Genomic DNA, 22,471 nt, shown 5'->3' with positions numbered 1-22,471 from the left:
TATATATTTTGGTAAATAATTGTTTATGAAACAGGCTTTTACATTAACAGCTTAACTTCATGCGAAGGAAAAATGCACCTTCAGGATTTTAATAGAAATTAACCCATTTATTCCTTACAATAATCTTCTGAGAGTTTATTGTTATCTCATGAGAGTTTCCATCTTTTACCAAAGGAAATATTTGTTATCTGAACCCTTCACCCAATATATTTGTTAGCAGTTACAAAGGATTATTGATAGTTACTTTCTGGTCGCTGATCCCTCTAAAATTAGTATATTCTCATATAAATAAGTCTTATATATTTTATAATTGAGCACTAGTGTTTGTTTTTAAAGTTTTCTTTTATGGAGCATTTTTGTCTCTTGGTACTTTGCTTCCAAATTATAGTGTCTTTTTTCTTTTCTCTCTCTCTGTTTTTTAAAGTCTGTTTATATTCAATGGGATTAAAAACACACTTCCACTGTTAGAGCAGATTTATCATCTCCCCTTCAGGCTGTTCTTTAACATGGAGCTCTAAAAATGAATATCTTAAGATATACCCCAGATGTTTTAAACTTCAGCAAACTTGTGGTTTTCTTTATTGGAATCTCTGTTTGTAGTACTCAGAAGATGAAAGAAAACATCTCCTCAGTCTCCAAACACTTTTCATACTGGTTTTAACGTCTTGTGCTGCAAAGGCATGCATAAGATAAAACTTCTATTACTGATAAATGTTTAGAATCCTTCATTTAAAATGTAATTATCAAACTGGGAATTGCATTAACAATCATGTAAAAAATAATATTGTCTGTTGTATGTGCTTTTCAATCAACACTGTTATGTGGTTAGTTTTTGTTTTTTATAGCTGTAGCATTTAGGAGAGCTTGAGGATGTTTTGTTTCAAGTGTTTATCCAAAATGTTGGGAAGTTTGAATTTAAATTTTTTTTAATGATGTCTATCATTTAGTTCTTTTTTTCTTTTTCTTTTTTCTTTCTTTCTAGAGGATAGCCAAATTGCATAATCTGTACAAAATCAGCAACGAAAGTATTTCTCCAGTTATAAAAATAGTTGGTAACATTTATTGAGTGCTTACTGTATTCAAGGCAGTGGCATATTGCTCACGTCACGACAAAGTAGCAATGATTTGTACTAATTGAAAGATAATAAGGGGTTAATAAATGAGTACAGTAGTGTACTACATACAAACACACACTTTTGTCATGTTAAACATGTAAAGGAAGCAGGTAGGAGCACCTTATCTGATCTCTACTGTTTATAAATAATCAAATTTTTTTCTTACTAGATGGCATCATATCTAAATATTAACCTAAAGTTTATGTCTTATACTTAAATTTCTCTTGTAACAATGTTCTGCATTCTCATTTGTTTTAGTTCTTTTGATTTAATATTCCACCTCATGTCTAGGAGGTATCTGTGACATAGGCAAAATTGCCATCAATGTCAAATTTTTTCTAAAAATATTCAAGAAAAACTTAATTTTGTTAAAATGTGTACAAATCGGCAGTCTGTACCTTCTTGAAAATTCAACACCACCAGCAGCAAAAAGACTCTTTTATAAAATCCTTCCATAGCTCATCCATCCACTTCTCCCCTTTCTTTTTTTTTTTGACTCGCATGCGTGTGTGTGTGTGTATCCAGTATTTGTCAGGCACTATGTTTAAATACTGCAGAATGCAAAAACAGTCTCTAATGCCATGCTTTACGCATGAGGAACTTAATCTCGGAGAATATAAATTACTTGCCCCATCTCAGACAGTTAGATGAATATGAAATTAAAGCCAGATCTGTCTGTACCAGAGCTTTTGCTTAAGGAATCTGTCTGTCTTGATCACTTGCTATATAAAATCATAGGCTGACCATGTTGGTATCAAGTCTTTTGTGTTCTTGGTAAGGAATTTCAACTATGCTAGATTGATATCTGCCCTACCCCCTTCTTCCTTCCTTTTAAATTTTTTCCTTTTAAATACTGATACTCCATCTGGTTCCACCCTCTGGGTTCTTCTCATTTGTCTAGGCATAGATTTCTTTGGATTTTTTTTAGCTTCTTAAGCCTATAGGAATGTGTCTTTAATCAAATTTAGGAAGTTTTAAGGTGCTATTTCTTCAAATTTTTTTCTGCACTGCATTTTTCTTTTCTTCTGATACTCTGATAGCATAAATGCTAGATCTTTTAGTATTATTTCATAGGTATCTGAGTATTTGCTCATTTTTTAAAAATCATTTTTCTCTCTATTGTTCAGACTGTATTGATTGGTCTTCAAGTATACTGAGTTTTAATTTTTCTGTTGAGTCCATCTAGTGAATTTTAAATTTTCACTTATTGAATGTTTATTTGATCTTCTTTATATCTTTCATTTCTTTGATGAGTCATTCCCTTTTTTCTAGATACTTCAAGAGTTCTAGTAATTTTTGTTTTCTGGAGTTCTCCTTTCTGGTCTCCTAGCCAGAGATCTGGGGCTTTATTTTCCCAGTTCTGCCTCAGACTCAGACTTGTCTTAGGCTAAGTAATAGGAAGATACAGAGAAAATAGTCTCAGCTTGAACTTATATTCAAACTTACAGTTATTTGACCAATAAATTCTTAAACTCACATATATCAAATTGTTCTAAATGTTTACTCTTTTTTATAATTTTAATCCTCTTAAATTGTCCAGTGTTTCTAGTTTATGCATTCTTTCCTTTAATTCCTTGAAGTCTCTTTTCTTATTTCCAGTATTTGAATCATTTTGAAACTTCTTTGTTGTTTTTTTCATTTTTAGTTTTCAGTCAAATTATTTTGCCTTTTTGCATAACTATCAGTTGTTCACTGTTTGCTGTTCACTTTATATAAGAGCTGTTGATTCTTCAGATTGTATATTCTACCAGATTGTTCACCTGTTTGTTTAAGAGGCTGATGTGAAGTGACAGGAGAGCTGATCACCTTAATAAAGTTAAGAATTTGAATCTAGGTTAGAGTTGATTTTTGGTTTTAATAAATTTGGTCTACACTGTTTGCCTCTGTTTCTAGAGCTTGACTCTCTAAGATTCTTAATTTAGACCACTGGGGTCTTTGTCTCAGCTGTAGAACAGTCCACCAGAACTTCTCTCAGAGGTTTCTAGCTTAATTCTTTAGCTTTCTGCCCAGTACACATTCAAAATTTGACAAATATCTCAAGTAGGAGACTGACATTTAAAAAATATATATATTTTCTAAAATTTGAATATAGTTGATTTATAATGTTAGGTTCATTTCACCTATGCAGCACAGTGATTTATACATATATTCTTTCCCAAATTCTTTCCTCTTACAGGTTATTACAAAATGTTGAATACAGTTCCCTGTCCCTATACAGTAGGGCTTTTTGTTAGTTATCTATTATATATGTAATAGTTTAAATATGATAATGCCAACCTCCTAATTTATCCCCTCTCCCCTTTCCCTTTTGGTAACCCTAAATTTGTTTTCTGTGTCTGTGAGTCTATTTCTGTTTTGTAAATAAGTTCATTTGTATATTTTTTTAATATTTCATATAAAAGAATAGCATATGATATTTGTCCATCTGGCATACTTCACTTAGTATGATAATCTTTAGGTATATCCATGTTACTGCAAATAACCTTATTTCATTCTTTTTCATGGCTGTGTAATATTCCATTGTGTATTATATATAACCTTTTTGAATTAAAGTTTTCTCCAGAACTATGCCCAGGAATGGGACTGTAATATTGTATGGTAACTCTATTTTGAGTTTTTTCAGGAACTTCTATGCTGTTCTCCATAATGGCTGTACCGGTTTACATTAGGAAACTGACATTTTGTTTTAGACTCTAAGTTTCCAATTTTATCACTTTAGTACGATGTAATGAATAAAATTATCCAACTTTTTTTTTAATCCCCCTCCCTTCCATCCCCATACCATTGTTCTCCTAAACCCAAAATTTGAAGTTTCAGCTTCAAGATAGAACCAGGATAGGCACACATCCTCTCCTGCTTCCCAGCAGAAGAGTGTCTATCTTTAGTTTTTATTCTCCACTCTTCCTATGGAGTTCATTTCTTGCCTAACATATCTTTAGTTTCTTTGCTCTTGGCCTTTGTTTTGTAAGCACTGCCAGACTGGGCAGACTTTCTGGTTTTCAGGTGATTTTGGTTAACCTCCTTTGTTTGCATTTCATTTTCAGAATTCAGTAAATGTGTTATGGGACAAACCAGCTGTATGTTTGTGGTTCCTGAATTGTCAAATTTTGTCTCTCTAGCCTAAAGCTGGTGAGTACAAATTTGGACAGGTCAGACAAACAGCTGCTGGTTCTGGCCAATGCTTTGAACAGTTCTCACCTCCGTAGTAATTTATTCATTTGGTGATTGTTGCTTCCAAAGATCTCTTGTACCTTTAATGATTTGTAATATGTGTGACTTACTAGTTGTTGTCAGTAGAAATGCTATTTATGACTCAGAATCAAAATTTCTATGTTATATTTTGATAAGAAATCTGAATGTTTGAGTGTTTCTTGTAAATGACATGTTTTATAGTTGGATAGAGAAAAATGATGAATTTGTTGCTTAAATACTGTCCATATCCATATCTGTTACATATGTTTATGGAGTGTTTGTATTAAAGAAACTAAGGCCCCATTATAAACCATGTATTCTGTGATAGAAATAACAAAGCAGTAATGGAGTGAAAAAGTATAGTTTGTGTTTTGGAACTTTCTGTGGACATATGGGTGACACTCTTAAGTTTATCAGGTTTGTCTCATTTTGAGAAACACTATCTTACAGTATTTCTCTTTGTTATATATTACTTTTTCTTGTATAGTTTAAAAGTAAATGTCAAATAGTTCTACTATTTAAAGAAACTTGTACATTGGTTTAGTGAAGTTTCCTTGTATATTTTTATAAGGAGAGGATACCTAATGTGTATGCTGTGCATCTGTGTTTAGGAATAATTCATTTTATCTTAATCATCTACACTTACATACAAAGTACTTTTCAACAGTTATTTCACGTGCAGACATCTTCATTCATCTTCAGAGTTATAAATGGGAATAATTAAAACTTTTAAATGTTTTAGAATTGAATAAAGACTTATCTAAGCAATGCATGTTTAAAACTGCTTTCTTATCAAGGAAAATAAAATTAGAGGTTAGAGAAATACCTTTAAATTATGATCCTCATGAGCTAATAGCTTAACCCTGGTTTTGAATGACTGTTACTTTTTCCATCTTTTAAAAATATGCTTAAATATAAACACATGTGGGAAATGTTCTTTTGGCTTTTATCAAACTGACATTTAAGTGAATTTTTTTGAACCTCACTAAACATTTGTGGTAAAAGATTTCAAAGCTTTGAATCTTTCTATTGGCCTATGGATTTTTCCCCACTGTGTTATTCTATTAACATTTGGTCTTAATAAGTATAACCTGTTTAGAATTAGTGATTTTTTTTCATTTATTATTTGTTTAGATGAGAAGTTTAGGAAAAGAACTTCATCAGAACCCTACTTGGCAGTTATGAATGCTTTCTTAAGGAAGTTAAATATTTTGAGTTTTACTGTAAAGATTTTGCATGTATCTTATCCTTCATATGTCTTCTTTACGAAGTTTTCAAAATTTTTGATGTTTGGTTTCTATGCTGTGAGGTCTTCTTTATCTTCTGAGCTCACTCTCTTTTTCCTTCCAAGGCTGGGATAAAAGAGACTTTACTTTAGTTGCTGTGAAAGTGGGAAGCAATTGCCCTAAGATAGAACTAGAAATTATAAAGGATGGTTTTGTGAACATTTTCCTGTTGATATTTCTTTTATTTTACTTACAAGAACTTTTTTAAGGAGATTTAAGAATGATTGGTCCTAAGTTATAGGGTGTAACTGAAATTTTCCTCATGATTTCAAGATGCATGCAGAAAATCCTTCTAAAGAGTCATAAAAAGAAAAAGAATGATAAGGGGAAAAAATACAACAGGAGAGAATAAATTAAGTTACAGAAATAGCTCCTTAAGTGTTAATGTGTAATTTTTCTGTTCTAAGGTTCAAGCTAATAAGGTATTTTATTCTAAATTATCTTATTTTTACTTTATATGATTTTAATGTTTTCTTAATTTTTGGATGGATCTCCTAGTCCTGAGTCCACCACTAAGAGAAATTAATAAAAAATCATTTAACTGGACTTGGAGGATAATGAAAGTGAGTTTCCTTGGTCTTCTTAAAACAAGGCACGTAAATAGAATCACATAACCTGCAATTCAGAATTTCTAGGAGACAGATCATACTAAGAATTTAAATTTCTTATAAATACTAGAAGAAACATCAGGTTCCAATAGAGAGAGCTCTTAACTACTCCTGTATATCTTTACCTCTGGAGAAAAACGTTGGAGAGTGGAGGACCTTAAAGAGCCTATGAAAAAGAAGGGAAAGATGTGGAGAACAGAGTTCAAGAGCAGATGCAGTCAATCCTGAAAAGTACATACTTCTCAGAGTTAATAATAAATGTTGAAGAGCATTTTTATAGCAATAAGTATATCTTTGAAATGCTAGGTCAGTTAATGTTTAAGTCAGAAATTCTAAACAATGCTTTAGCATCCTTAGTCACTAGCCTCACAATGACATATTCAGACTGAGTGTAGGTTTCCAAACTTGTCAGGAATTAATGTTATATAATATGAAAAATATCTAGATTGGTAAATCACTTTTTTCAGGAATGTCAGGAAATAAGTTCATATTTCTAAAGTTTTTCTTTAAAAGTCTCACATTTATGTCTTTGCCATTTGTCTTACCAATTTACATCGCTGCTTGGGTAATTTATTTAGGGTTAGAAAAGAGGTTTATTTGAAAGAAATTTCTTAACCTAAAAACTGAGTAAAGATAAGAATTAAAAATGCCCTACATTCTGAAACTTTCTTTGAATCTTAAAAATTTGAACTAGGTTCTTGCCTGGAGAATCCCATGGACAAAGGGGCCTGGTGGGCTACAGTCTATGGGGTTGCAAAGAGTTGGACATGACTAAGCAACTAACACACATGTTAAGCCTCAGATTATAAGGGATAAAACTTAGTTTATCATTCATATCCTTATGTGTGAATCACTGTCAGTGGAATTAAGAGTCTTATGATTGTTTTTTCTAAGATACAGTATATATGCATTGTTTAATTATCATCCTGTGACAAATACTATTCTCCTTAACCTTTACACTCCTGATTTTTACTTTTGTGTGGTCATTATTCTTTATTCTTGATTGCTAAATTATCTGAGTTAGACTCTGCTTGTGTTTATTTCTTAAAACTCATTGAAAAATCATTCACTGTTTGTTCCTCATTCCAACTTTGTAAAGTGGATACTAGTTGGAAATTTTATGAAATGAATAGTTTACTATAATAATAAGCAGCAAAATCTAGATACTGTCTTCAAGGTAGCACCATATTTCTCTTCCATTAAACTTTTCAGTTATTGACTTCTCCATAGTCTTATCTGACCATGTTGTAGTTGTTTTTCAGTTACTCAGTTGTTTCTGACTCTTTGTGACCCCACAGACTACAGCACACCAGGCTTCCCTGTCCTTCATCATCTTCCAGAGCTTTTTCAACCTTATGTCTGTTGAGTCAGTGATGCCATCTAGCCATCTCATCCTCTGTCATTCCCTTCTCCTCCTGCCTTCAATCTTTACCAGCATCAGGGTCTTTTCTAATGAGTTGGCTCATTGCATCAGGTGGCCAAAGTATTGGACTTTAAGCTTCAACATCAGTCCTTCCAGTGAATATTCAGGACTCATTTTTTTTTAGGATTGACTGGTTGGATCGCCTTGCAGTCCAAGGGACTTCCAAGAGTCTTCTCCAACACCACAGTTCAAAAGCATCAGTTGTTCGATGCTAAGCCTTCTTTATGGTCCAACTCTCACATCCATACGTGACTACTGGAAAAACCATAGCTTTGACTAGATGGACTTTTATTGGCAAAGTAATGTCTCTGGTTTTTAATATGCTGTCTAGGTTGGTCATAGCTTTTCTTCTCAGGAGCAAGCGTCTTTTAATTTCATGGCTTCAGTCACCCTCTGCAGTGATTTTGCAGCCCAAGAAAATAAAGTCTCTCACTGTTTCTATTGTTTCCCCGTCTGTTTGCCATGAAGTGATGGGACTGGATGCCATGATCTTCTGTTTTTGAATGTTGAGCTTGGAGCCAACTTTTTCACTCTCCTGTTTCACCTTCATCAAAAGGTTCTTTAGTTCCTCTTCACTTTCTGCCATAAGGGTGGTGTTATCTGTGTATCTGAGGTTATTGATATTTCTCAGGGCAATCTTGGCAGCTGTGCCAGCCATGTTGTAGTTAATATAGTAATTACTGTTTTTGAAAAGGTGAATCTCTTTGTAGTATACTCTCCTACATTCTTTTCCATTAATACTTGGCTTGACCTCAATGCCAAAAGAGCTTTTATGCTAAAGGATGAATTATGTTTGGTTGACTGTGTTTACTTTGGTCATTTAGTCATTGCCCAGCTGTTCCAAAATTAGAAGCTCTTTGCTCCTGCTAGTCACATCCGTACGTGACTACTGGAAAAACCATAGCTTTGACTAGATGCTCCTGTAGCATGCTTAGGATCATCAGTATTATTTTTATCAGAGGTCTGTGTTATCTTTTAATAGACTTAAAATTCTCATGGTTGATCATTTTCTTATGATAACTTCTCTGTGCATACTACCACTCTGAGGTATGGTTTAATATTAAACCAGGATTAAAAGACTAGTATTTAGTCATATCTCTGCCTGCCATGTTAATATTTGAAGTCTTCTCTACTCTATTGTTTTTTTACTTTTCTTCTCAAAAACAGAGCATATATATATATAGATAGCATATTTATGAAGTATTTAATATGTGATATGAGGGCTGAGAGTGTTACTTAAAATTTAAGTTCTCCTGTGCATCATCAGCTTGATACTATACCCAAGTATTAAAATTCTTTAGCAGTATATGGTATATTGCATTGTTCTTTTTTCCATAAGGTTAATCTTTGAGAAATTCTGAATTATATCCCAGTGACATTAATTTTTATTTAAAATTTTCTTTAGTGAAAATACTTTCATATGAAATGGATCAGCTGTTATTTCAATTCTTTTTTTTATTGAGGTGTTTGATACACTCACTCCATTCAGACAAAGAAGCTCAAAGAAAGGAAAAAGTAAGAATGTATCTATGACGTACAGAAATAGACACATCACTCCCTGTAGGGAACAAAAATCACAGTCTGAAATATATGGAAGTTCTTTATCAAATGTAAAGGTATCATAAACTCTGTTATTTCTAAGTAACCTAGAAAATATTTAGGGTTTTTATATAATTGATTATATCCCTATAAAATTTTAATCATGGTTTTGAGGCTTATTAATATCTTAGCTCTACTTTTTTGTTCTTTCATTAAAGATATACAGTCCCTCTTTCCCTGGCATTTTCCATTGAGCATTTATAGTTTTGTCATAGACAATGTGGAACTTTCATATAAAATCAGGAGATTTTGTATCAACTAGAAAATTGTGTAGAGAAAAATGTGCCGAATCCATGCAAGAGATTAAAGAAAATAAATTTTTCCTCAGTGCAGTTAGTTCCCTAAACAGAAATCTTTCTAGGTTTGATAATCACATACTTAGGAGTTCCCTTTTTTCCATATGACTTTTCTTCTTTCTTGTATTTCCTTTCTTAACACCATCCAACTGGTCATCCAAAGTAGAAGTTTCAGGATTGTTTTTCCCTCTGACACATCTTTCACTTCCAGTTATTTATCACATGCGCTGTCTTCAACTTCAGAAATGATTCCTTAGCTTGATCACTTCCCTCTAGCCCCTTGGCTCAGCATATGACTTATGAACTTTTCCAAAGGCTTGCGATGTGCCTCTCTCTCTTTCTCCCTCTCTCTCTGTTCATTTTTTTTTTTCCTCAAAAGATGTGATTTTCCCTCTCTACTCTTTTTAAAAAATACTTTATTTATGTATCTGGCTGCGCAGTTGTGGTGTGTGGGATCTAATTCCCTAGGCCCCCTGCATTGGGAGTGTGGAGTCTTAGCCCCTGGATCCCGAGGGAAGTCCCAGTCTGCCTCCCTTTAATCTGCCTTGGTCTTGGAGAAGAGCTATTATCATTTAAAAAGAAAATCTACCTTTCACACTATTAGTAAATAGATTTTAATAATTCCTAGTTGCCTACTGAATAGTACTGAAGTGTATTAGTCTGGCAGAGAGAGTTCGCTTTTGTCAGTTTTTATTACTTTGATTTTTACCTACATTTTAGTCTGTGTATAACTTACTTCCCTGAATATGTTAGAGTTTTGTTTTATCCTTAGCCCTGAATATTTTTTCTCCCATATCTGTCAAATTCCACTTCAGATATTACTCTTTCCCTGCCTCTTTCATTCAGAGCCACTCACTTCTCTGCTCTGTGTTTTGATTTGTATATAGTTCTATTTGTATTGTTGACTGGGAAAACTGCTATTTTCTTCCATTGTAAGATGAAGTAGATTTTTAAATGTTTTTATTATAAACAGTTTCTATGCATATTACACAATCAAAAAAAAGTATATAAGATCTGTAATTGCTTCTACTTTGGAGTAAACCACTGTTAACACCTTGGTTGTAACCTTCCAGGTCCTTTTTAGAACATACGTATATTGGGTAATTTGGCTTGCATTATACACATACATATTGTAATTTTCTTGGGTTATATTGTACATATATTTTGGTTACTTAATATTTCTCAACTGAAATATATGGAAAGTGTCAGTAGTATAAGTCTACTTTGAAGAAGTAGACTGAATGTTGAAGAATGTTAAACTATTTAGTAGAATCAGTGCAAGGAGATCCAACCAGTCCATCCTAAAGGAGATCAGTCCTGGGTGTTCATTGGAAGGACTGATGCTGAAGCTGAAACTCCAATACTTTGGCCACCTCACGTGAAGAGTTGACTCATTGGAAAAGACCCTGATGCTGGGAGGGATTGGGGGCAGGAGGAGAAGGGGACGACAGAGGATGAGATGGCTGGATGGCATCACCGACTCTATGCACATGAGTTTGAGTGAACTCCGGGAGTTGGTGATGGACAGGGAGGCCTGGCGTGCTGCAGTTCATGGGGTCGCAAAGAGTCAGACATGACTGAGCTACTGAACTGAACTGAACTGAGAATCAGTGCATACACACAGTAAAAAATCAAAATGAAAAATTAAACATTTTTGAAATGGATCTACCTTGTCATCAGAATTCATCAGGATTTATTAGACCAAAATTTGGAATACTGCATACTGTAGTATGTAGGTATTTGTTGAAAAGAAATTGAAAAAAATAGGAGCTAATAGTAGTACCCATGTTATAAACTTGTATTGAGCATTTAAAAAAATGATTTGGATAAAATATTTAAAACAGTAGCTTCTGGCATGTAGTAAATATTACATAAATGTTAGCTATGGAACCTAACCCTAGAACCTCAGAGGATTCTGAGATCCTATATGTTTAATAAATAAAACATTTTTCTTTATTTCAGATATCTCAGTGCTTTTAGTATGCTGATATACAATATGCATCTTCAAGATGAGAATAGAATACACAATTTCCTATGCTTATTTGGTCTTGTAATCCATTTTCTCTAGAGCATCTTGAAGAAACCATAACAGTCTAGAAGGTAGCCGCTAGCCTTGAGGCTATAGATGTTCAAGCAAAAGTTAATAAAGTTAAATGAAATTTAAATTTTTATTTGAAATAAAACATCAGTCACACTGTCTACCTTCCAAGCGTTCAGTAGCTAGCTAGTGGCTGTCAGACTGGATGCACAGATACAGAACTTTTCACTATTAACAGAAAGTTCTATTGGATGGTGCTGAGAGAATTGAGAACAAAAACAAAGTAAACAGTACAGATTGTTGCTGGTTTACTGTGATTTTAGTATCTGTACTAAATCTACCCCCCAGTTATTACCAAAATATTACATCTGTTTGATTCTTTGTTGTTGGAAGGAAGAAATTAATTACGGAAGAGATAAGACATAACTTAAGGAAAGATTCTTGAGAGAGTGAGAAAGGATGGTGTTGCTGTACAACAACAAACTGGGGTGGTCTTCAACAGAAATTTATTCTGTTAAAGTTCTTGGGAAGCAGAAGTCTGAAATCAAGGTGTTAGCATAGTTGCACTCCTGAAGAGCCTAGTGGAGAATCTTTGTCTCTTCCAGCTTTTGATGGATGCTGGCATTCCTTGGCTTCCTTGGCTTTTGGCCACATTTGTCCAATCTCTGTCTCCATCTTCACCTCTGTCTTCTCTTTTGTCCATTGTAAGAAGAACTGGCATTGAGATCTGAGACTTAGCTGTGTAATTCAAGAGGGAGGATTTTACCTCCTGAAGATCCCCAAATCTCTACCTCCTGCAAGATCCCCCACTTTTTTTTTTCCAAATAAGGTTACATTCACAGGTTCTGATGAAGGGACATATCTTTTTAGAGAAATTGGCTTTTGAAAGTGGAATGACCTCAAACAGGTAGAGCAGTTAATCACTTAATGTTTATTTTGTCCACTCATTCTTCCTTTCTCTTCCAATCTCCAGTATCATTCTTAGCTGATACATAGTTTAGAAAGTAATTAAAAGAGAAGATTTCCTAGACTACCACAACTCCCACACATCCGCATCTGGGACTGTGTCCTTTTTCTTCTCTCCTGTAAGTATTCAGTTCATTTCAGTTCATTCACTCAGTCGTGTCTGACTCTTTGCAACCCCATGAATTGCAGCACGCCAGGCCTCCCTGTCCATCACCAACTCCCAGAGTTCACTCAAACTCCTGTGCATAGAGTCGGTGATGCCATCCAGCCATCTCATCCTCTGTCATCGTCTTCTCCTGCCCCCAATCCCCCAATCCTCCCAGCCTCAGGGTCTTTTCCAATGAGTCAACTCTTTGCATGAGGTGGCCAAAGTATTAGAGTTTCAGCTTTAGCATCAGTCCTTCGAATAGGTTAGTATTATTCCATTCAGTTCAGTTGATAAGTCGTGTCCGACTCTTTGCAACCCTGTGGACTACAGCAGGCCAGGGTTCCCTCTCCATTACTGACTCCTGGAGCTTGCTCAAACTTATTGTCCATTGAGTCAGTGATGCCATCCAGCCATCTCATCCTTTGACTTCCCCTTCTCCTCCTGCCTTCAATCTTAACCCAGCATCAGGGTCTTTTCCAGTGAGTTGGTTCATTGCATCACGTGGCTGAATATTGGAGCTTAACCTCTAGCATCAGTTCTTCCAAGGATTATTCACGGTTGATTTCCTTTAGGATTGATTGGTTTGATCTCCTTGCAGTCCAAGGGACCCTCAAGAGTCTTCTCCAACACCAAAGTTCAAAAGCATTAATTCTTTGGCACTCAGCCTTCATTATGGTCCAGCTCTCACAACCATACATGACTACTGAAAAAAACATAGCTTTGAGTAGATTAACTTATGTCTTTAAAGTAATGTCTCTGCTTTTTAATATGCTGTCTAGTTTGGTCATAGCTTTTATTCCCAGGAGAAAGCATCTTTTAATTTCATGGCTGCAGTCACCATCTGCTGTGCTTTTGGACTCCCTCACCATCTGCAGTGATTTTGGAGCCCCCAAAAATAAAGTCTGACACTGTTTCCACTGTTTCCCCATCTATTTCCCATGAAGTGATGGGACCGGATGCCGTGATCTTCGTTTTCTGAATGTTGAGCTTTAAGCCAACTTTTTCACTCTCCTCTTTCACTTTCATCAAGGGGCTTTTTAGTTCCTCTTCACTTTCTGCCATAAGGGTGGTGTCATCTGCATATCTGAGATTATTGATATTTCTCCCGGCAATCTTGATTCCAGCTTGTGTTTCTTCCAGTCCAGCGTTTCTCATGATGTACTCCAAATTAAAAGACGCTTACTCCTTGGAAGAAAAGTTATGACCAACCTAGATAGCATATTGAAAAGCAGACATTACTTTGCCGACTAAGGTCCGAATAGTCAAGGCTGTGGTTTTTCCAGTAGTCATGTATGGATGTGAGAGTTGGACTGTGAAGAAGGCTGAGTGCCAAAGAATTTATGCTTTTGAACTGTGGTGTTGGAGAAGACTCTTGAGAGTCCCTTGGACTGCAAGGGGATTCAACCAGTCCATTCTGAAGGAGATCAGCCCTGGGATTTCTTTGGAGGGAATGATGCTAAAGCTGAAACTCCAGTACTTTGGCCACCTCATGCGAAGAGTTGACTCATTGGAAAAGACTTTGATACTGGGAGGGATTGGGGGCAGGAGGAGAAGGGGACAACAGAGGATGAGATGGCTGGATGGCATCACTGACTCGATGGACATGAATCTGAGTGAACTCTGGGAGTTGGTGATGGACAGGGAGGCCTGGCGTGCTGTGATTCATGGGGTCGCAAAGAGTCAGACATGACTGAGCAACTGAACTGAACTGAACTGAAAATACAGTCTCTCACTGTTTGCAGTGTCTCCCCATCTATTTGCCATGAAGTGATGGGACTGTATGCCATGATCTTTGTTTTTTGAATGTTGAGTTTTAAGCCAGCTTTTTCAGTCTCCTCTTTCACTTTGATCAAGAGATTCTTTAGTTTCTCTTCACTTTCTACCATAAGGGTAGTGTCATCTGCATATCTGAGGTTATTGATATTTCTCTCTGCAATCTTGATTTCAGCTTGTGCTTCATCCAGCCAGCATTTCACATGATGGACTCTGCACATAAGTTAAATAATCAAGGTGACACTATACAGCCTTGACGTACTCCTTTCCCTATTTGGAACCACTCTATTCCATGTCCAGTTTTAACTGTTGCTTCTTGGCCTGCATACAGATTTCTCAGGAGGCAGGTCAAAAAGGTAAGGTAAGTTAAGGTGAAGTCAATCAGTCGTGTCCGACTGAGTGTCCGACCCCACGGACTGTAGCCTACCAGGCTCTTCCATCCATGGGATTTTCCAGGCAAGGGTACTGGAGTGGGTTGCCAGTTCCTTCTCCAGAGGATCTTCCCGAACCAGGGATCGAACGTAGTCTCCCTCATTGTAGGCAGACGCTTTACCGTCTGAGCCACCAGGGAAGTCAGGAGACAGATCAAGTGGTCTGGTATTCCCATCTGTAAGAATTTTCCACGTTTTGTTGTCATCCACACAGTCAAAGACTTTAGTGTGGTCAGTGAAGCAGAAGTAGATAGTTTTCTGGAATTCTCTTGCATTTTCTGTGATCCAATGGATGTTCGCAATTGATATCTGGTTCCTCTGCCTTTTCTAAATCCAGCTTGAACATCTGGAAATTCTTGGTTCGCATACTGTTGAAGCCTCGCTTGGAGAATTTTGAGCATTACTTTGCTGGTGTGTGAGATGAGTGCAATTGTATAGTTGTTTGGATATTCTTTGGCATTGCCTTTCTTTGGGATTGGAATGAAAACTGACCTTTTCCAGTCCTGTGGCCACTGCTGAGTTTTCCAAATTTTCTGGCATTTTGACTGCAGGACTTTAACACCATCATCTTTTAGGATTTGAAATAGCTCAGCTGGAATTCTGTCACCTCCACTAGCTTTGTTTGTAATGATGCTTCCTAAGGCCCACTTGACTTGGCACTCCAGGATGTCTGGCTTTAGATGAGTGAGCACACTATCGTGGTTATCTGGGTCTTTAAGATCGTCTTTTTGTAAGTTCTTCTTAGTGGTATACAGATACTGTTGTCAAAGCTTTCTAGTGGGTGCTCCATCGCGTCTGACTCCTGCGACTGCCAGCCTCCTCTATCCATGGAATTTCCCAGGCTAGAATACTGGAGTGAGTTGCTATTTCTTACGCTATGGGATCTTCCTCACCCAGGGATCGAACATGCGTCTGCTGTGTCTCCTGCATTGTTGGGTGGATTCTTTACCACCGAGCCACCTTGTCCACAGTTTGGGCTTTGCCAGTTGTATTTATTGACATCTCAGGGTTTTATAGATGTGGTTTGAAGGCAATTGGAATGATAGAAGTGGGTATAGTAACTCTGTTTTCCCTATTCCTAATGTAACCATCTCTATATTTATCCCTTTTTGTATTTTGAAGTTTTGTGAAAGGTTTCATTTGAGTAAAAAACCTCCTTCTGAGCTTTAAGATTTTAAAGTTGTGAAAATAGCACTAAGACTGGTGTCTTTCTTGAACACTGTATTCACATCCCAGTCTCTTTTCTTTGGTCTTCTGTAACCCTTGCTTTCTGTATTGCATACATTTTGTTTATGGATAACTTGGTGTTTTAAAATTTTCTCTTTTTTCATGCATATTCATTCATCCTTGTCCCTCCAAAACATATAAATCCTTTAAAATAAAGTTTATGCCTATGCCCTTTGGTTATCTCCCACAGCATCCAACATGTTAGAGATGTGTAGTAGAGAATATTGACTTGTCATCTAGATTATTAAACGCCATGTAATTTGAGACATTTTAATCAATTTATTTAGCCCTTTGAGTGTAATACTAGGGATTTACATGCATCACCTTGTATGAAAAGTACTATGTGTAGTTAGTATATATATCTTCCTTTATCAGATGCCAAAGTAATGAAGTATGAAAGCTTTAGATCATCTCTCTCTGCCTCTCTATTTTGCAGATAGAGAAACTGTCACCAATCAACTTTCCTAAGAATTATGCAACTCCATGTAGTTTTGTAATTCTTTAAGTTATAAAATGGTAGTGATCATGATATTAAAAAAATTTGAACTTATTAGGACATACATTTGTAAGAATTTTAGAATTTAACATTTAAAGTAGGAAAATATTCATTGCTTATAAATATTTAATAACTTACAAATTTTTATTTTTACCTTGTATTTAATGTCTAATTATGGTCACCCTATGTATTTTAAAGTCTCATAATTGTACACTTGTAGAAAACAATTTGTTAAGTATGGAAATTTAGCAAAGTTGTTTTCATATAGCATTTTAATTCATTTATTCAACATAATTATGTAATTCAAAAATTTCACTAAATGTAATTTAATGAGCTTCTAATCAGAAAAATTTGCATTGTGACAACTGACAAATGCTAACATTTTTCTACTATGATTTACTTTTAGGTTTGATGAACTTGTAAAAAAATTCAAAGTTGAATATCATGCTGGTGGCTCTACCCAGAATTCAATTAAAGTGGCCCAGGTTAGTTGATTATTTTAAAGGTGGTAAAAGAAATTGGCTCAAAATGATTTGATACTTTTGGCCATTGTTCATAAGTATTTTAACCTATATTTTTTGTTATAGAATATTTCTGTTGGTTTTAAATGTTTATTATTCATATATATTTCTTAATTACCTGTGGAATCCTTTGGATATATTTTATAACATTTCATGTTATTAATTTGTAGAAGTTCTGCATATTTTATAAATAGTATTCCTTTTTTGGAATTGAAAGTATTTTTTATTTGTCATTTGTACTTTAATGAGTTTTCACATCTTTTACTCTGCCAAAGTTCTTAGTTTTTTTAATATAATTAAATTTTATGGCTTTCTTATAGTACTTAGAATGGGTGTTCTTACGGATACTATAAGTTTTCTTATATATAAATACATATATATCTATATATTTGTGTATATTTATATATGAGTTTATGCATCTGTGTATGTATCTATATACATCTTCTAGTGGGTAATTGGACAAACTCATTTTGACGTGTACTCTTTCAAGTTACCAGTGTAACCTAATTTTAAGTGGTAATGTTAGTGTTCTATTTAAAGTTCCAATTATGAAGAACAGAAAGAGCTTTATAAATCTCTGTTCTTACCTCTGTGATTTGTAAACTAGCTCAGAATCCCTGTAACTGCAGTCACAAGTTAACTCTCATGGATTCAGGTCATTTTGATTTTTTTTTACATTGATTAATGCTTTCCCTTGCAATTTTAATTATGGACTGAAGAAGTGGAGAATTGTCAAAGATTGGACTTTTATTAAATTTAGACATTTACTATAATTATCCTGCATACTATCAAAGCTCAAATTTAATCATTTGATCATTTAAAGTAGTAAAATGTTTTAGGTTGTAAAATACTGTGTTCAGTGGCCTGAGGAGGTGAGATCTTTGTATTTATCAGTGGATTTTGTTCGTTTGTTTAACATTCCGGTAGTCATTTAGTAAGTTCAGGTTAATAGAAAAAAGACTTTTTACTTTTTGTACTTAGGTGTTTTTATTAGTCTTCTCAGGCTGCCACATCAGCTGTTTCTTAATCTTAGATTTCCAAGCCTCCAGAAAAAGTTTTCTATTGTTCAAGCCATCTGGTCTATGATATTTTGTTACATCAGGCAGAGCACACTGAGACAGGTTATATACCCAAAAAGAATTAAAAGCAGGGTATTGACATATATGTACATGTGTGTTCATGACAGAATTATTCACAACAGCTAAAAAGTGGAGGCAACCCACATGTCCTTTAGTGACTGAATGGCCAAACAGAATGTGGTGTATGCATACAGTGGTATATTTTTCAGCCTTAAAAAGTAAGGAAATTCTGACACATACTACAATATGAATGAATCTTGAGTATATACAGTATATGAAATAACTTAGTCACAGGAGTATTAATATTGATGATTCCACCTATACGAGGTACCCAAATTAGTCAAATTCATAGAGATGGTAAGTAGAACGTAGTTTCCAGGGGTTATAGGAAGAGAAAATGAAGAGTTATTGCTTACTGGGCATAGAGTTTCAGTTTTATAAGATGAAGAGTTTAGAGGTGAATAGTGTGGTTGTACAACAGTGTGAATATATCTAATGCCATTGCACTGTATGCTTAAAAATGATTAAAAATATAAATTTTGTATCTCTTTTTTATATCTTGTATACCTTTTGTATATATCTTGTATATCTTTTACCGTATTTTAAAAATAAATTGAAAAATAGATTCTAGAAATGCTTCTATAGGAAGTAGTATCAACTTTATTCAAGTTTTATATTTCATTTGCTTATTTAACAATCACTGAGGCATCAAGAACATAGGCTTGCTCTTGTGGCTATGGGAATCCATTAAACTGGGTTTGGGTTCAAACTTTGTTGCTTTACTGGCTGTGAAACCATGAGCAACTTTAATGGGCCTTTCATCTATAAATGTGGAGTTTAATGTGTATCTCAAATGAAGGTCATAAGGATTAATGAGATAATGAACATTTTAAAAAGTTATACTGCTCTTTAAGGGAAGGTTTGGAAACCACTAGGGTTGCAGGGCTTCTCCCCCTCCCCCCATTTTACTTAGTTAACAAACTATAAACTTACCCATCCATGGACAGAACAATCAGATTTGTGGCTCTCATCCACTTAAAAATACTGTTTCAATCTAGTCTTCAGTTAAACATGTTATTTGGCTTTTTAGTTCCCCTAATATTTTAAGAGTGCTTTTCCTTTTCATCTGATTGATGATTCAGCTACATAATTGCCCAATTATAATTTATCTTTGGGGTAGCCAGAGAGGTTTGAAAAATGTTCCTAGAGAAGTACTTTTCTTCAGAAGGAGAATTCTTCAGATTTTCCATGGCAGTCATTAATGGAAATAATCGATTGCTTTATACACAAAGTAAATATTTATTGGCATCTGCTATGTGCTAACCGTTGTGGTCGGTAGTAGCTGGTATCATAAGCTGTGTCTTCTTAAGTTTAAGTCAAATTTGATATAATATTTAGATCCTTAACATGAACAGTTTTGATAAAGCCTTGCTTGAATCTAATGTGATGAATGAATGAGGTTGAACTGTAAGCTGTTTAAAAAGTCTAGCTGGAGATGGCCCATCAGGACAGGTTCCAGATTTTGTTTTCTGTTAGTGCATTTGATTTGTTGGTTTTGGGCTTTGGTTTTCTTTTCTTATCCATTTGTGTTCTCCTTTACCTCAGAGAACAACTGGATTGCTCTTCCATTTTCTCTTATTATTCTAGGTGACTGAGAAGCAAATACTGGGCAACAAATACCAGTTTAGTGTAACTGTGCTAACTGAATGTCTTCCAGGCCCTGTGAACTGTAGACCTAAAATAGGGCGAAGCTCTATGAGAGGAATTCAGTCGTCATCAAAGTACTCATGAATAATTTAATTCTGTATCGTTTTTGTTAGTACATACCATGTGTAATATGTGTTTCCTGTGTGATCTTTTGTAATAGGTATTTTGAAAATAATTCAGTTCTTCTGTAAAGATAGGAAAAATAAAGATAGATGAAATTTATAAATAGTAAACCGATAGCTTTTAAGATTGAGATAAAACTAACAGGCTTTTTTTTTTTTTTCCCTTGCCCGTGCCATGCACCATTTGGGATCTTAGTTTCCAACCAGGGATCAAACCCTTATCTCCTGCAGTGGAAGCACAATGTCTTAACCACTGGACTGCCAAGTATAAGTAGTAAACAAGTAGCTTGAGAAACAGGCATTATTGATATGATTTGTTAAATATAAATAGCAAGTAAATTTGTAACCTGTAAGACTGCTGAAGATGGAATAAAAAGCTATGCTATAACAAACAAGAGTGTTACTTATAGCTAGAAAAGGATGGAAAAAACATATTATGACCATGTAATACTAGGCTGACAGTTATACCTACCCTCGAAAGATCACTCATTAGTGAAACTTACTATGTCCTTATTTCTGGCCTCTCAGGTGTGTAACTTTGGAAAGGTAAATAAAGCCATGACTACTCAAGTTATTTCCCAAGATTTAGTTTCCTTGTTTTATAATATCTGCCAAGGACTCCCGTCTCTGGGCCCCGTTGCTCAAACTGTGGCCTTGTTCTCCTACCTATACCGTTATCATCAGTCGGATGAGGTTAAAGGCAGATAATGTGTGAACATTCAGGTGGTGTGGTCGTTACACTTATTTGCAAGTGAGCATTAACCTGCTCCAACACTTTCCCTTGCTTCTTGCTGTGTACTTTAGATGGATACATCTATGATTTCAACAGCTTAATTTGGTCAGCAGGCCCTTTCTGTTCTGTGTCCTCTGGTATAGCTTGCTTATAAAGTACTTGGAGTCTACCAGGGCTTTAAGGTAATTTCACCACACAACACCAGGTTTAGGTCGATTTCTCCTTATTCAGTAGTTTAACAACAGTACCTTGCATGGTAGCTATATTTAAAGATATGCTGAAACACTGAAAGGGAAAGTTACTTGGAAAAGTCATCACTGCTATTAAAGAAGAACTGAAAGTCACATGGAGAGTGAAGGGTAACATTTGACGATGTAGAACTCATTCTGTCAGATCTCATCAGCAGCCACACTTTGATATAAGCGATGGGACAAACCACGTCAACAGGAAAATGTTCCCATTAGCTCTTAGAGAATTTAATTTGTTAAAACATGTTTTGAAGATTTTAATCAAACTTCAGGCAGCATAAAATAAGATATCGTAATACTGTTGATATCATGCCCAAATATACTTTTTAGGCTTTTCTTATCTGCATATTTGACAGGCAGTGCAAATTTAAATTTTAACAGATTCTGTTCATTGTAAACTTACTGATGAAAATAAAAAGATTTTATTTTCTAAATATCCTGCATGTGTTGTATACAAAAAAGTGATGTGATTTGCTTACCTGTGAGATTGGCACCTTCATAGTGGACGTTTGATCACTTTTCAGTTTTTTTAAATGTACAGATGCACTTAATGTGATTTTTGACTTTAAAAAAATGGAAGAAGATTGCCTCCTTGAACATGTGCTTGAAAGATGGCTATAATTATTGCTGGACCTAGAAAATATGACCTGCAATATAATATTTTAAAGATGTGATATAAGAAGAATGTCCTTGTCTAATGTACATTGAAGAGAATGCAGAGAAAGATTACAGTAAAACAAAAATTTATGTGCCATTTCTCCAGAAGTGTTAGATGATACTTGAAGAGGCCATAAAGAGGCTAAGAAAAACTCACACAACAATCGAATGACTCACTGTTGTGTGATAGGACTGCTTTGTATCTCAAGAGGGATAGAAGGTCACTTTGAAAGGGTAGCTAACTTAAATAGGACTTTCTCAATGACTTTACTAAAACTGTAACTTACTTAGAATCCAGCTTGACAGCCCAAACTGCAGTGACCATTGTGTTTTGAAGTGTTCTGAAATAATGTTCATTTTAGGCATGGATAGTATATGTAATGAATCTACCGATGCAAAGGATATGATTGAATAAACATTTGGAATACTAAAACAGGCATTTAGATTCAAGGTAGAGCTAGAAACGGATTCTGATATATCTCAATGTCTGTTATTGCTAATAAGTAAAATCTAAAGTATTACATGGTCAGATGCTTTTGTTGAAAGGATATTTAGTTTCATGTCATCGTGTTGGATGGACATCATGAATGTGGACTTGATAAGAGCAACGCTGTAAGTCAGAGTGACATTTACATTTAACTGTACCCAGTTTTATCACCACCCCACTCCAATACCCTTGCCTGGAAAATCCCATGGACAGAGGAGGCTGGTAGGCTGCAGTCTATGGGGTCGCGAAGAGTCGGACACGACTGAGCGACTTCACTTTCACTTTTCACTTTCATGCATTGGAGAAGGAAATGGCAACC

General features: G+C 35.1%; 1 protein-coding gene across 1 annotated transcript in view; it reads left to right on the top strand.

The window, feature by feature from the left end:
- The window catches only part of ADK (adenosine kinase), a 504,899-nt gene that overhangs the window by 126,673 nt on the left and 355,755 nt on the right, over positions 1 to 22,471 (top strand). Inside the window, exon 4 of the mRNA XM_068981947.1 lies at positions 17,005 to 17,083. Within this exon, the coding sequence (XP_068838048.1) occupies positions 17,005 to 17,083 (79 nt within the window). The remainder of the gene's footprint in view (positions 1 to 17,004; positions 17,084 to 22,471) is intronic.

This window comes from Capricornis sumatraensis, chromosome 10 (genome assembly GCF_032405125.1).
Source record: "Capricornis sumatraensis isolate serow.1 chromosome 10, serow.2, whole genome shotgun sequence".
NCBI lineage: Eukaryota > Metazoa > Chordata > Mammalia > Artiodactyla > Bovidae > Capricornis > Capricornis sumatraensis.
Note: the sequence above shows the minus strand (reverse complement) of the source record. Positions and strands in the feature narration are given on the sequence as shown.